This window comes from Phoxinus phoxinus (assembly GCF_949152265.1).
Source record: "Phoxinus phoxinus genome assembly, chromosome: 12".
NCBI classification, from domain to species: Eukaryota; Metazoa; Chordata; class Actinopteri; order Cypriniformes; family Leuciscidae; genus Phoxinus; species Phoxinus phoxinus.
Genome location: NC_136887.1, coordinates 10,522,065 through 10,538,769, shown reverse-complemented (window position 1 = coordinate 10,538,769; position 16,705 = coordinate 10,522,065). Strand labels below are relative to the sequence as shown.

Below are 16,705 nucleotides of genomic sequence, written 5' to 3'. Positions count from 1 at the left end.
TTCATGCAGCAATGATTGCATTGAAATGTCATTCTCCATTCCACATATTAAAACTGAAGTGTAATTCTCAGTTACGATGACACATAGAAATGGCAAGTGTAGACAAAGACATCAAACCTTGCCATAGCCTACTATTTTTTAAATCTGAACAAAAATGCATTAAACATAACAGTTTTGCAGAGGGACATTTTCCGTCACTGTTTTGGTCTATTTCTCACATTGTAAGTATTATATGACTTCAGGCGACTTGAAGTTGCATGGCATGAGTCTTATGAAGTTCTTTTTTGTCACTTTTATGATGTTTTGTTGACATATGATCATTATGAACTGTCTGGAAAAGAGCTATAAAGATTCTTCCAAAATTATTTTGTATTCCACTCACTGCAATAATACCAGAAAGTTTGGAACAACATGAGAGTAAAATAATGACAGAATTATACATTTGGGGTGAACTATCCCTTTAAATTTAACTATGCAGTCATTTTTTATTCAACTAAGGGTAAAGTATCATTTATTTTTCAGCTATTATACGATTTTAATTGCGTTTAGGCTACTGCATCAGAGCTCTAGCATACTTGTCAGTTAGTCTATGTAAACTGCATCTGCAAAGGGAGTGTATCTGGCATCCCTTCCCCCATCCCCACCACCATCATCACCGCCCGGACCAGTGAACACCAGGCTCTGTACATCATTTCACCGTGATGGCAAATGAATTCCCAGAAAACAGAGAAAGAACTGCCAACTCACGCCATGCCAACATCACGTCGTCTCTAGACCTGAGCACGTCTCTAGACCACAGTGTGCAGACGCGGATTTTTAAAATCATTGTCATCGGGGACTCGAATGTGGGTAAGACCTGTTTAACCTTCCGCTTCACCGGCGGAGCCTTCCCCTGCAAGACTGAAGCCACCATCGGCGTGGATTTCAGGGAGAAAGCCGTGGAAATCGAAGGCGAGAAAATAAAGGTGGGATATATTGTCGGGGCTGGTCTCTTCCCGAACGCCGATATCTCGTTGTGTCACGATTGTATTGTGTGTTTGGGTGGACGTGTGACAGCAGCATCATGAGGAAGCTCAATGTTTACATTCTGAGTAATAATGACTCTTTCTGATCGCATGTTCAATTAAGGCGCATTAATCGACAAATTTAAAAATCATCTCACCTGCTATTTCATCTTAATGCACCTCCATGAATAAATTGGTCAATTGAACACATTTTCTAAGATTTTTTAAGATATCTTTAATACTTCTTGAGTTACAGGCATGCAAACTTGAGGCAAAAAAAACACTAGTGCTTTTTCCCATTCTTGAACTGTTGGCATAACCTATAATGCAACAAATATTGATAAAGTCAACAGATTTAACTAATAGAGCTACCAATCCCAGTGTAAAAATAAAATAATGATGCTGCTATCTTTCTAAAGTCATTTTTAACCCCGGCCGTGTAATTTGGCTCCAAATCTCAGGTGAAAATTGTCATTTTGACCCCACTATACCCCAAAATATTAGACTGGTGGAAAGGGCATGACATTACATAGATAACACAAATGCACACACAGACTCTATCTATCTATCTATCTATCTATCTATCTATCTATCTATCTATCTATCTATCTATCTATCTATCTGTCAGTCATCAGTCTATCTGTCTATACAGTGTGTGTGTGTGTGTGTGTGTGTGTGTGTGTGTGTGTGTGTGTGTGTGTGTGTGTGTGTGTGTGTGTGTGTGTGTGTGTGTGAATTTTGTACATTATTAAAAATGTATTTTGAGAAAGTAACACATCCGTCTAATGCAATAGAAGCAAGAAGGCTACTAAATATTCCAGATGTATCAACACTGAAATCATTTTTATGTTGAGCCAATATATTGTCATAAATTAAAAAAGAGAAACACTATGACATTTAAAGAGCACAGTCATATACAATTATAAGCAAAGGTCAAAGACTTGACCAGTAATCGTTTGGAATTAACATCACACCATGAATGCTTAAAAAAATGGCCAAAGTCAATTTATTTATTGCCATGCTAGTTTATTTCTGATGCATCCGTTTTCTCCGTTACCTTCTCTGCAACCTTAAAATTAGTTTATGTCTTGTTTCTTCTCTAACAGGTACAAGTATGGGACACAGCGGGCCAAGAGCGCTTTCGGAAGAGCATGGTGGAGCACTACTACCGCAATGTGCATGCTGTGGTATTTGTGTATGACGTCACAAAAATGGCCTCATTCCAGAACCTAAAGACCTGGATTCAGGAGTGTAACGGGCACGGGGTGTCATCCTCAGTCCCTCGAGTTCTGGTGGGAAACAAATGCGATCTATTCGACCATATCCAGGTCCCTTCCAACACTGCCCTTAAGTTTGCAGATTCCCATAACATGCTACTGTTTGAAACATCAGCCAAAGATCCCAAGGAGAGCCAGAACGTGGACTCCATTTTCATGTGCCTGGCATGTCGTCTAAAAGCCCAAAAGTCCCTGATCTACAGAGACGTGGAGAGAGAAGACGGCAGAGTGAGGCTGACGCATCCGCCCGATCCTAAGAGTACCTGCCCATGCTGAGGACCTTAAGCTGTGGAATTATTAACATTGATGATAATTCAGTGCAAGAATGTGCCTGCAACTCATTTTAGTTACTTTACGCCATGAACTATCCCTGTTTCTGTGTGTGCGCGTGTGCTTATCTTACATGTTGTTGTTGTTTTTCTGTTTTTCTTTTTTTTCAATTACACCATCACTAAAAGGCAAATCCCACAAAAGCAGTTAAGAATATGTCCGGGTCGTATTTCATCTCAAAATCAAAGGAAAGAAATGAGAAAGAAAATAATGCCACTTTTCCATTGTTACATTGTTTTCATGACAATTAAGCACATTTCTCCAAAAATGCACATTACTGCCCCTAGTGAAAAATAAATGTACTAAAATGTATTTGAAATACGTTTATTTTATGCTAAGTATACTACAAATACATTTACATGTTTCGTACTTAAATACCTAAGTACTTAATGCACTTAATGAAAAAGTGCTGAGGTCCAACTAAAGATATACTTAAGTAAATTTGATTCTGCTAAAGTGATACTATTGCAAGTATACATTAGGTACACTTTAAATATCTTGCATTTAAAGACTGATACAGAGATCATACTATCCTTACTAATAGTGATATTAAAACACATTTTAAGGCTTAATATTAAGAAATGTGCATTAAAGAAGTATTCCAAATTAAGTTTAATGCTAATTTTATGTCAGCAAGTCTCAAGCGATATGTCATTAAATATGTTAATGGTTTCTATGATAATTAGTATGAAGTAAGTGTATTTTAAATACATTTTGGTATAGCGTTTTTTTCACTTGGGTATAATGGTGAAAAAATCTTATTTTCATTGTTGTAATGCAAACCAAATGTATTATTAGTAGTAATATTTTTGAGTATAAGTATTATCAAGTATTTATTTTATAATGACAAAAAAAATAAGTAGTTTACTCAAAAGTAAAAGATCAGGTACATTTTTTTGAGATTTCTGGTGAGGAAAAATTAGAAAATATAATGGCCCTTCAATATGCTTCATTTTTGTCATGTCCAGCTAGACTGGTTTACACAAGGTGTCATGCATGTGTAGAAGAATTTTTTTTTTTTAATCCCTCATGCTTAATTCAGGGTGCACTTTATCCGCAAAATACCACTTATAAGTAACCTTTAAAGGATTGAGAAAATGTGACATTTGTTAGATTTACAGTCATTTGTCACACACATTTAGATTCATTAATTGGCATAACAACATCTCCAACATCATTTGCTGATGGTCTTAAAGGGACGGTTCACCCAAAAGTAAAAGTTCTGTTATCTCTTACTCCCACTCAAGTTGTTAAACCTGTATGAGTATCTTTGCTCTGTTGAACACACACAAATAATAATTATATTTTGAAGAATGTGAATAACCAAACTGTTTCTGGTGACCATTGATTTCCATGTTTTGTTTTGTTTTGTTTTATATATATATATATATATATATATATATATATATATATACTATGGAAGTCAGTGGGGACCAGCGACTGTTTGGTTACCCACATTCTTCAAAATATATTTTTTGTGTTTGTTCAACAGAACATAAAAATGTTTAGAACAACTTGAGGGTGAGTAAATAATGAAAGGATTTTCATTTTTAGCTGAACTATCCCTTTAAGGTTTCAGCCGTCAGGAATGCACATGGAGTCCAAACCCTCCAGTACTGCAGTTTTTACAATGATCATTCAAATGTTTGTATTGCCTTAAAACATATTCATTTCTTTTTCCTATAGCCTTGTGGTTACTCATGCTAAAATATTTCTAACATTAACCCTCACTAACAGCATGGATGTATTTGTTACTCATTCAAATTATGAAACTATTAGTACATATTCTGATAGTTAGCATTAAATAGTCTAGTGACCCAACAAAATGCTTAATGTAATCTGATACCGCTCATAATTCACCACATGCACATCGGGGACGAGTGGAACCGTGTTGGGAAGTTTTATGTGGCATCACAGTATTTCACCAGCTTAAAGTGGTTCTTCCAAATGCATAAAGACTCAGATATCTACAAAATTAAGGTTCAAACTGGCTTATTGTTACATTTTGATTCAAAATAACCAGAAAAAAACGTATATTAACATGACAAAGAATGGCGGTGTAAGTGTTTTTGGAAATGTTGATTATGAAAAAAGAGTGTAATAATATGGTGCCCCTGTAAGTTTGTTTTTAGTTATTATAACCTCTATCCAATGCCTATTCTGTTCTTTTGGTTCTACAGGAGAAGTTGCAGTTTTTCTGTGTGTGGTTTCAAATGTATTCAGATTCATAAGAGAATTATCTGGTTTCAATCGTGTTAGCCTTGTATCTGCTGAAGACATTGAAGCCTTATGATTTGTCTTGTTTTGTGCCATTGTAATCTGTCACATGTTACAATATGTATGTTAGGTTTTGAGCACCAAATTAAATCTCACATATCCTGAAGCCCCAGCCCTTTCATTAGCTGAGTCCTAATGAAATGAATAACAATAGTAATGTTAACATATTATGCTGAAAAGAGTTTACAAACACTTGTAAAATCCTACTCTGCTGAAATTATTAATGGATTTATTGAGGACATGCAGTATTAACAATACTAATAGACTAACATTATGCATTGATAATCATCCTGTTGTAATGAATGCAAAAAAAAGAAAGAAAGAATTTATTATAAAATAAATCATTTTTCACTGTACTAAATATAAACAAGTGGAAAAAGCCATAATAAATGTTACCCAGAGTGCTTGTGTAATCAGGCTTTTGAATATTATTTTTGCATTCACAGAACAGTCATGAATTTAAAAGTGAAATTAAACTTTAGTCAAAAGTGCCTATGGTTAAGATATACTCTCAGGCCTGGTTTCACAGACAGGGCTTAGAATAAGCCATGATTAGGCCAAATTATGACATTTAATTTGCTTTTATAAACTTGACTTAGAAAAATATATATTACTGGAGTGTATCTGGAGACAAGAGATATCTTACTCTCAGAGTTAAGCAATGGCTCCAAAATCTCTTCATATGAATACAAATATATAAATAATAGGCTACAATAAATATAAACTATATAATAAAGATAAAATTACAACCCTTTTTGTATTTATTGCATTTCAAAATCAATGTGTAAGGTATTTGTATGCATATTGAATAATCTTTTCTATAGAAATATGGCCTGGTTTCAACGCCAGGATTGCCATAGTTTAATTAGGACCTTTAGGTAGCTTTTATAAATGTGTTTAGAGGGGAAAAAAAGACAAAAAATCTACAGAGACAAAAAAATGGCACTGAAATATTTTAAGCTGTGTTAGTGCAAGTTTCTTTCAGGTAAAATAGCTCAGAAGTGCATTTTAGTCTGGGACTAGCCTTACATTTTCTGTGAATCCGAGGGTAAATGGAAATGCCATATATTTTAAAGTTAAACTCATAATTAATTTGCAGCCTGTAATTTATTTATTTTAAATAGGCTATATCTTTTTAAGAGCATTAAACACAATAATCAAGTAACAGAAGTGTACCAAAAAGCACCATCTTTTTACTGGCAACTCTCCACATTTTATTTTTTGCACATTATGTAATTAATGTGCCATTGGAAAAATGGAGAAATAAGTTGTTGTAACTGCTGTCTCTTTAAAAAAACTTTTATGAAATAATCTTAAAACGTTTTTAAATTATTTAAATGTAATATATAATGTTCCCTGTCATTTCCTTTGATGAAGTGGCGTGCTGGAGCGGAAATGCGTTGATGAGACGGACAGTAGATGTCGCTGTTTACACGCTCTCCGTAATGACTCAGCGTGAGAGACTTTTATTTTGAAACATAACGTTACATGGTCGCTTTATCCAGATTCACTTTATTGTGTCGCTAGCAGACAGTCGACCTTTCGGCGGTAGCAGCGGGTCTGTGGGCTCGGTTCTGTGGCTGTTGACGGGCCGGAGATGGCGGAGTACAGTCAGACGGGTATATTAACGGCCCTGCTGCTGTTTACTGTGGTAACGGTGAAGGATATTTATGTGGGCCGCAACAGCATGACTCAGCAAGACAGCACCGTACCCGACATGCACACACAGAGACCGAACAAACACACGTTATACACGGGTCCGGTTCTCAAGTTCCAGTTCTGGTGAGAGACTCCACAGACATTCATGTTATTCAGTGTTTTCACTGTCTGTTTAAAGCCTAAAGGGGGTGCTAAGCTAATACGGCTAGCATGACATGCCCGAATAAATATAAAACCTATTTAAATTGATAAATATACATTAAAATAATGATAACCTTCATAAAAATTTGATTTACACAATAAAGAGGATGAATTTAGATAAATTGAGCCGGTTTTGTCATGGGATGAATGCCAGGCGATTTACGTCAATCGCAATTTACGTTAATCCACGTCAATCTACGCTATATGCGTAATAATCGTAAAGCATCTTTTACAACACATGTACATGATTTAACATCATTGCTGCGACAAACTGCTCGGGTTATCGTGCATTTATTGTCTTTACGTGAAATGTTGAAACCAGCAGATTATTATTAATCTGTTTAAAACTATTATGGATTAACGTTAGGCTACATTGCTCCTTTTTTACTGTCTATGATTGTTCCTGTTAAAATTTAATATATCCAAATACAGTGGGAAATAGTGACATATTAGACTTTAATTTAACATGTTATTTTTTTTCTGATAAAGCTAGATGTTGTTTAATATTATATAAGTGAAAGTGTTTTAAAATCATATTTGTAGAATTTTTTCTCACTTAAAATGCTTGTAATATTTTGCACCAGTTACTTATATCTTAGGTCAAACAATTGTAATTTTCACAACTTTTTTTACAATCTCTCTCTGACATTTAGAATTGTCTCTCTACTGTACTTTAAAAGTCACCATGAAACAAATTAGCCTAACTTTTGTGTATTTTTTATTAATGGTTCACCCGCAAAATTAATGTGCTCTCTTAATCTTAAATCAAAATCCCTCTTGCAGTGACAGCTCTTCTCCTGATGATGTGTTTACTGGTGTGAGGGTGGGGCAACCTGTCACTCACATGAGATCCACCAATAGCAAACCACAACCATCCAATCAATTCTCCATTATAAAATGAAGCCACACCCTACATTTTTTTCTTGTTTGAGAAGCCGTTTCTCTCTGTTATGTCACAATAAGGATGAAAAGATGATTGTAACTAAAAGGGATAGTTCATTCAAAAAATGATATTAGCCCATGATTTAGCCTTCTCTCACTGAAATCATCCTAGGTGTATATGACATTCTTCTTTTTAGACAAATACAATCGGAGAAATAAAGGCTTTTTGAAGTGAAGCGATGCATTCGTGTAAGAAAAATATCCATGTTTAGAACTTTATCGACAAAAATAACTAGCAGACGGCCGTACGCAAGTCGACTTACGCCAAAAGAGTAACACTTGAAGTTTAACTTGACACACAACGTAATGACAAACACGGTTGCCCAGCCCTGTTTGTTTTAACCACGAGAGGAGTCAAAGCCTACGCTACTCCTACATCCTACTTCATCCATCAAGTGTTACGCCCTCTTTTGGCGTAAGTCGACTTGCGTACGGCCGTCTGCCGGAAGCTAGTTATTTTAGTCGATAAAGTTTTAAATATCCTATTTTTCTCACACGAACGCTTCACTTCGGAAGGCTTTTATTAACCCCGCGGAGCCGTGTGGAGCACTTTTATCACGGATGGATGCGATTTGATGGACTTCCAAATAAAAAAAATTTATATAACTACGATTGTATTCGTCTGAAAGAAGAATGTCATATACACCTAGGATGGCTTCAGGGTGAGTAAGTCATGGGCTAATTTTCCTTTTTGGCTGAACTATTCCTTTAAGTTTCATGATTGAATGACCTCATGTACCAGTGTAGACCATTTTCTCATAGGTGTTGGTATTTAAGTGCATATAGAAGTGATAAATCTTTCCTTCCATATTGTGACGTACATCTAGGTGTAACGCATTATCGAGGAAGAAAAACTGTAGTGTGGAGCTTGGCTCTTTGTACCGGTTGTTGATTGTATGACTGAACTATTGGAGAAGACCTCACTAGAGAGAAGATGCAGTCATGACACTTTGATTTAACATTACAAAGTTTTAAAAAAAGTAAAAATATCTTCATATTCATTTCTAAAGTGATTGATCTCGGCCATTAACTTGTTTGTTTCCAGTATATCCTGAGGTTACAGTAAGGTGTACCAGGAGTACTCCCGGTCCATCAGCCAGCTGTACCCGGACATCCGAATCGAGGGAGAGAATTACCCTCCCAAACCCATCAACAAGTGAGAGAGCATTTTTCCTCATGTTGTGGAGTTGACCCTCTGTGGGAAACTGGTTTAGTCCTGACTTAACTTGTCATGTGTCTTCCTCTGCAGATACTTAGGAAACTTCATCTCTTATTTCAAACTGCTTGCCATCGCTTTGATTGTGACTGGACAAAATCCTTTTCAAATGTTAGGAATGGACACTCCAAGAATATGGTCCTGGGGACAGGAGAATAAGGTAATGTTGTTAAAATAGACTTGGACTCTAACCTGGTTTTATAGCTGAGTCGAAGCTGAAGATAAACTTTCACTGTCATATTTTTAGGAGAGCCTGGTTATATCAGCAGAAAATTAGTTTCAAATGCTGGAAGTTCCTTTATGGAACAGTTATGAAAACAAAAAGTTTGTTAGATTAATTAGCTGTGCAGTTCTTGGTAGCCTTGTCCGTCTAAATGAATTATAAATAAACATAAAAACTAGTAGGCTATTTGCAGTATATTAAATAGTTTTTGACCTAATTATTGTGCACTGAAATGACACACTCGAGTCTGTCGGGACAGCATCACGTGCACCTGCGCAATATCATAGCCTATGATTTCAACTAGTGATATCAGCACAAGAACTGTCTAAGAATATGCAACATAATTTAGACAATTGTTTATTGTCATATGTTCTGACAGACACTATAATTTCAGCCGCTCTGTGTATGTCCTCGCACAGAGCGAGGCTGAACATAGGAGCTCAGCTTCGCGGCTGAGACACGAATAAACCAGATCAAGACGAGAGCAGACACGAAATAGTGCTTAACTGAAAAATAAAGCGTAGGCTCAAAACGAATATATACAGTGGTCACAGCGCAATTGACCGTTCGCAAAGACCCGCCCCCTTTAGTTACTGTTGCTGTGTCCGACCAACAAGCTACGCTGCTCTCACGCAGTAAAAAATACATTGCGGAGCAGAGAGGACACTGACACGCGCTGACAGACCAGGTTACTTTAATATTAAACAAAGTCTCACCTTTCAAATTTTGTCTTTTTTTTTTTTTAAAGAAATGTAAATAATAAATACCGTTTTGTGGCTCTTTAATGTGCCTGACAGATCGCTGTAGAGCCTCAGTTAAAGCTGCTCGTGAACCGATCATCTCTTCCGTCTAGTTCATTTTTATAGCATCAAATAAACATAAGAAGGAATGTTGTTTTAACCGCGGAAAGGTGTCAGTACACTCCGCTTTTCAAGTTCAAATCCTCCCATGTTAATCCACTAACTCTCCTGACTGCTTTGTCGGACAAATGGTGGATGGCGAAGTATGATTGGGCAGATCGTATGAAGGTAAATGAGTAGCAAAACTCGAGAGCACGTAGATGTGAATTTGAGAACTTGTACAATAAATATTTGTACTTGTATGCTCAAATTTAAACTCACAGCTCTGATGTGAAAACCTGTAAAATAAAAATCTGAAGTTGAATGTTGAAATTTGTACTCGCACAGAATCGTCTCAAACCTGTATTCTGAATTTGAAGCTGCAGACAAGTAGTCACAAATGTGTAAAATGCCATTCACAAAAATACGACTGACACAAACGTGTAATATATATTTGCACTTCTTCTTACATTCATATTCCCAGTACAACCTCAAATAGGCACTTGCAACTCCTCAAATCTGTCACTACAAGTTCAAATTTCGCGCCTTGACTTTTGCTACTCTTTTCGCGATATATGAGGTGCAAAACTGACTTGTGCACTTGCAACTCAGAGGCGCGAGAGAAGGGGCGCGGGCGGGAGCGGGGGTGTTTAAAGGAGCCGCTCTATTGGCTGGCGCCTAGCCAATGAAATGGGTCTTCTATTGTACGTGATGATGTCACGAAACCCGCCTCCTCGTGGAATATCTGAAACGCTAACATGGCACGCAAGCTGATTTTCACAAGCAATCATTTTTGACTTGGTGTTTGGCTTAACTTCATAACTTAACTTCTCTCCTCACTCGTTTTTTATTTGGAATAATAAATATATTACACACCAAAGAAAAGCTTTATTTTTTAAAACATTAGTTGGAGTCTGATATAGCCTATACTATTAGTTGGTCAGTTGTTGAATTCTGATGGCGAGTTTTGGGGTATTACTGTCATATTTCTGTTAAAGAATATTTTATTGTAATCAATTCTATTTCTGCCAAAATTTGATCTCTATTCAGAAAGCAGGGCTCTTGGTGTAACGCAGTAGGAAGTAAATTCTCCAAACATTTGTTTTTAGATAAACTTGATTTAATTAATGATTAATGCAGTAACCAATCGATTAGATCTCTTTTTGTTAATATTTCTTCTCCTCCATCTAAATTTGTTTGGGTTATGTTTCCCTCATTTGAGTGGGAACAATATTGATTTGTTTTTGTTATTATGAAAATTGTATATTCATCAAACTAAATGGAGTACCTCAAAACACAATTTTGCTAATTTTAAAGCAGCCTTTAAAATGTAGTTTGAGTCTGTAAAGTTTTTAAAAAATCAAAAAGCCCAGAGATCTGTATCTCTGCTAAATTAATTTAACATAGCCTATGTTTGTGATGCCCTTTATTATTATTATTTTTTTAATGTTTGTTTCTTTCTTTTTGTTTCAAGTTATACAAAATGTGAAAATGTGTATAAAAAATGAAAAGAAATAACAAGAACTTGATATTGATTTCTGTAATTTTGAAAATTCAATAAAATATATAAATAAAAAATAAGGTGGATAGATATCCCCCATTTAGCAAAAAATAAATAAAAATAAATAATGCCTTTAGACTGATATTAGGCTAAAAGAAATACATTATATTATCAAACTCAGTAAACACCATAGCCTATTGTACATTGTACTTAGTACGTTTAATTGTACATTACGCATTTTCCTCCCAGAGAAAACCAAGAAAACGCTTAATGAGGCTTAATGGCTGTATAAAAATGCTTTGTAAAAATAAAAAACACACAATTCGTTATTATTAATAAAACAGGTAGCAGGTTTATTTGCACTGAACTCAAATTTGCTTTCTTATGTCATATCCTGGGCTCGTCTGCTTTATAATAGGCTATGCTTAATTACTTTTGGTGTTTACTGAGTTTGATAATATCATTTATTTATTTAAAATCAGTCTAATGCATTAAAGCCATGTTAGCGTTTCAGATATTCCACGAGGAGGCGGGTTTCGTGACATCATCACGTACAATAGAAGACCCATTTCATTGGCTAGGCGCCAGCCAATAGAACGGCTCCTTTAAACACCCCCGCTCCCGCCCGCGCCCCTTCTCTCGCGCCTCTGAGTTGCAAGTGCACAAGTCAGTTTTGCACCTCATATATCGCGAAAAGAGTAGCAAAAGTCAAGGCGCGAAATTTGAACTTGTAGTGACAGATTTGAGGAGTTGCAAGTGCCTATTTGAGGTTGTACTGGGAATATGAATGTAAGAAGAAGTGCAAATATATATTACACGTTTGTGTCAGTCGTATTTTTGTGAATGGCATTTTACACATTTGTGACTACTTGTCTGCAGCTTCAAATTCAGAATACAGGTTTGAGACGATTCTGTGCGAGTACAAATTTCAACATTCAACTTCAGATTTTTATTTTACAGGTTTTCACATCAGAGCTGTGAGTTTAAATTTGAGCATACAAGTACAAATATTTATTGTACAAGTTCTCAAATTCACATCTACGTGCTCTCGAGTTTTGCTACTTATTTACCTTCATAAGATCGCCTGTCAATCAAGCTCCCTGCAAAGGGTCAATTGCGACTTGCGCTCCAGTGGGTTAGGCTAATCCAAAAAAAGTGAAAACAAGGGGGGTGTTCTGAAGACAGACCTGTGAAGCAGGGGTGCTCTGATGACACCCCCATTAGCAATTAGTGCTTTCCACCTGATGAAATTAACACGGCAAAAAAATCTACCAATCAGAATTTTGGTCGAGCCAGAACGTATCGATCAATAAGTCGACTGGGAGATTACAGCCCTAGGTCATGATTTAATGAAAGTAGCGTGTGTGTGTATTTTGTATATTATTAAAAATGTATTTTGATAAAGTAACACATCCGTCTAATGCAATAGAAGCAAGAAGGCTACTAAATATTCCAGATGCATCAACACTGAAATCATTTTTATGTTGAGCCAATATATGTTGTCATAAATTAAAAAAGGGAAACACTATGACATTTGAATAGAGCACGGTCATATACAATTATGAGCAAAGGTCAAAGACTTGACCAGTAATCGTTTGGAATTAACATCACACCATGAATGCTTAAAAAAAATGGCGTGTGTGTGTGTGCGCTAAACAGATTATCGAAGAAGAAAGTGTTGGACAGGACTTGCTTGTGTGCATCGATTGTTGACTGGATGGAGGCAGATTTGAATGAAAGTTTGAAGCCAATTGTCAGAAAAGTGCGGGTTTAAGCAGACAGAATGATTGGAGAAGTCCAGCATTTCACTGGAATATTGTGATTAATAAGTACAATGTCTAAGATAATTAAGAACTGAAACACATGCACAGATTAATTGTCCACATTAAGATCAATTACAGAGAGGGGGAGAATTTACATTTTATGCCAACTGCATTTTGTCCTCTGTCTGCGTAGTGTCGAATCTGTACCAGTTTCTCACGGCTGATGGTCTGTTTTGCAGATTTTCTCCTGCCTTATGGCATTCTTCCTTAGTAACATGTTGGAGACCCATTTCCTCTCGACAGGGGCTTTTGAGGTTACATTGAATGGTAATGTAATTTGGATGACCACTCGAAAAAAGAAACTTTAATATATATATATATATATATATATGAACAATATATGTATGTCACAGATGCATAACTATCTTTCTGTTTTAGATGTACCAATTTGGTCCAAGTTGCAATCTGGATACGTGCCCAACATTCAGGAGCTTTTCCAGATCTTGGATAACCACCTTAAGATGAATCAGGTTGACAAGATGAACTTTCCCTCACCGTAGAGCTGTTTTTGCCGGGAGACATGTAAGTGGTCAAACCTGTACAATGACGTCACAGCATGTTTGTTGTTGTTGCTTTCAGTACAGGTGTTTCCATTGACTTGCAGATCATATGCAAAACTTGAATCTGTCGCTTGCATGGTGTTTCAGTATCGAATTTACATTACTGTTCAAAAGTTTGAGGTCAGCAAGATTGTTTTTGAAAGACTCTTATGCTCACTAAAGCCCTATTTGGACAGGACTAGTTTTCCAGGGGGACGTTAGAGAAATCTGCGTTTCACAGACATACTATTTTAATCCCGCCTGAATCTTCCAAGACTGTTTTTCTCCCACAACCCCTGTAAAAATTCCAGAGTTGTATGCTTGTATATGTGGTTTCAAATACAGCATTTGTGAAGGATCAAGAACCAGCTCTACGGTCATTTGCTCATGAATTGGACTAAACCACTCATGCTGTATGTTTGGTTTAATGTGTTTTTCCCCAAAATAGAGCTTTCCTGCTGTTATTTTGCTGGACTCTGCCTTTTTATTTCCTTGCATTCAATTCAGACAGCAAAATCACATTCACAACGATTTAGTTTACCTTGGCTATGGAGATTCAGCAGTGGCAGCATAGAAAAGTGATGGGGCATGTACCTTTCTAGGGGGGAAATGTAGTTCTTCTGTCCCTGCATTACATGCATAATTTTACCCAAGAACACCATCAAGTGTCCTCTCGTCTGCAGGTCTTCGGAGCCGTTTCTCTGTTCAGAGGGACTGTGGACTGTGGCATAATGAAGGTCTGTGCTGAAAACAGCACGCTGTGAGCGCAGACTCGATGCTCGGCCACCACACACACTCCTCCTGCCCAGCGACACGCATCTCCGGATCGACTACATCGCTTCAGAGCATCAAACTTCATGCATTTGTAGTAGGAGAGTAACATGAGCGCTAAAGGCACTACATTTATTACTTAATGCTGAAGTTAGGGGTTTTTTTGTTTTGTTTTTTCGTTCGGTTTGTAACAAGTGCTTTCAACTGAAATTGAATGGAATGTTCCGTCTTTCTCGAGGGCAACTGTGATGTTTTCTTAATGTAGATGTCTTTAAATGGCCTTTAACATGATCATGTGTTTGCACTGGTGTAGACTGTACTGTACTCGGGGGAATCTGACCTTTTTAAGTAGTGGGAATGTCTGTACTGTGGAAACATGCAGGGTTTCTTTTAGAGTGAGCTTATGTTTTTTGTTTTTTTTTATGCTTGAAGTGGTACATTTCTGTTGTGATTGTCACAGGTTCACTGGTTAGATTCATAAGTACTGCATGTGAATGAAGGCCAGATCTTCTGACTTTAACTGTATACACTGCCAGAGTGACCTGTAAAATCGTATGCAGTCGTCCTAATCATAGTGTGATTGAGTGTTGCATATCAGAAGATATGAATGGGAACTCCAAAGACATCCACTATTTTTCCAGCTCTCTCCATATAGATGTGGCGGCAAGCAATGTACCCCTGATAGTTTAGTGTATCTGTGAATTTGTAACAAAAGTGATGCTGATAGTTGGGATTAAGTTGCATTGAGAGAAGAAATTACACTCTTTCACAGCGATGTAAAATAAAGATTCAAATATATTACAAAAATGTGATTGTGGATTTTTTTTTTTTTATCAGTTTTCATATATAATTGAACATTGTTAATATGGTTTCTGTTTTTGTGCTTGATTGAATTATTGAACATGATGAAGAAATAGTGCAGTGTCTTCAGGTTTATGTTTTAATAGGTGAAGTACTGCATTTGCGAATATAAAAGTATTTTGATAGAAAATAGACAAAGATCTTTTGTTTTTCTATTATAAAGCTATTTTTTCACCAAATATTTTCTAATGAGGTGCATTTGGTTATGTTTAAAATTGGCATGAAACTGAAGTTGCAAGGTTTTTTCCCCTATTGTGATACAGAAGTGGCCGAAAGTGATGTCCGCACGGGATATTAAGCTTGATTAAACCATCAAAATATGAGGAAAAATATATTTAAATTAAAATATTTAAAATTTGAGGGAAGAACAAAACGCTATACTTGGTTCAGGTATTTATGTGGCAAAAAAGTAAATCTGCAGCTACAGGTTATAGCTTTGCAAAACAAAAAGCTCACAGGAAAAAGCATACATTGATGACAATAAACAGTTCTTAGTATTTATATATTTTTGGTTCTCTTGTTTTTGCATATGGTCATAATTTATTTGAATGAGAGCCTGGCCAAAAATGATGTCTGCACACATTATTTTTATCATAATTGATATAATGCATATTTTTGAATTATGAACAATGTGTTTAAACAAGTTTTAGTTGTTAAATAACATTGTTTAGTGTTAAAGTGTTTAATTTAATTTTCTGACTTTTTATGTCAGGCGGTGCAACCAAATAGTCTTATAAAGTTGTACCACCTGACGTGTACTAACTTACCCATAACTGAGCAGGTTTTAGCAGTATATGAGAGAGATCTACAAACCTTTTCACTGCCACAAGGATCAGTCGGGCTCCTCTGGATGATGCATTATCATGTTTAATGTTAGTACCTTGTCAATTCATAATAAAATAACCATGTTTGCAGTTGTGCCACCCTGACATACAAATTGCTGGACAAAAGTTTTTCAATTATCTCAACAGCTTTTTAAACCACTGATATTTATCAAATTTGTTTATATTAAATATTTCAAACCTAAAATTATGCTGTATTGTTTCGTTTTAAATTTTGTATTATTAAGACACCACGTCATGTCATTGACCATTATCCGAGTGAGACGACTTCTCGAACAAGAACAAATGTGGGGTGGGTCTTGATTTTGTTATGGGGAACTGATGGATCTCATGTGAGTGACAGGTTATCCTGTGCCAGTCATCAGAATATGTAAATTCATGAGCACAACTGTATCGTGAA

General features: G+C 36.2%; 2 protein-coding genes across 2 annotated transcripts; both read left to right on the top strand.

Annotated features, from left to right (window-relative positions):
* The first annotated feature begins 496 nt into the window (after positions 1-496).
* On the top strand, positions 497-3,947 carry rab33a (RAB33A, member RAS oncogene family). Its single transcript, XM_079629768.1, has 2 exons — positions 497-965; positions 2,111-3,947. The coding sequence occupies exons 1-2, from the start codon at positions 702-704 to the stop codon at positions 2,555-2,557; spliced, it is 711 nt and encodes a 236-aa protein (XP_079485894.1). The 5' UTR covers positions 497-701; the 3' UTR covers positions 2,558-3,947.
* A 2,316-nt stretch (positions 3,948-6,263) lies between these two features.
* Positions 6,264-15,409, top strand: selenot2 (selenoprotein T, 2). The gene is made up of 6 exons (XM_079630765.1): positions 6,264-6,670; positions 8,736-8,846; positions 8,940-9,066; positions 13,472-13,559; positions 13,671-13,814; positions 14,515-15,409. Exons 1-5 carry the CDS (start codon positions 6,486-6,488, stop codon positions 13,790-13,792), a joined length of 633 nt encoding a protein of 210 aa, XP_079486891.1. The 5' UTR covers positions 6,264-6,485; the 3' UTR covers positions 13,793-13,814; positions 14,515-15,409.
* Positions 15,410-16,705: the final 1,296 nt, after the last annotated feature.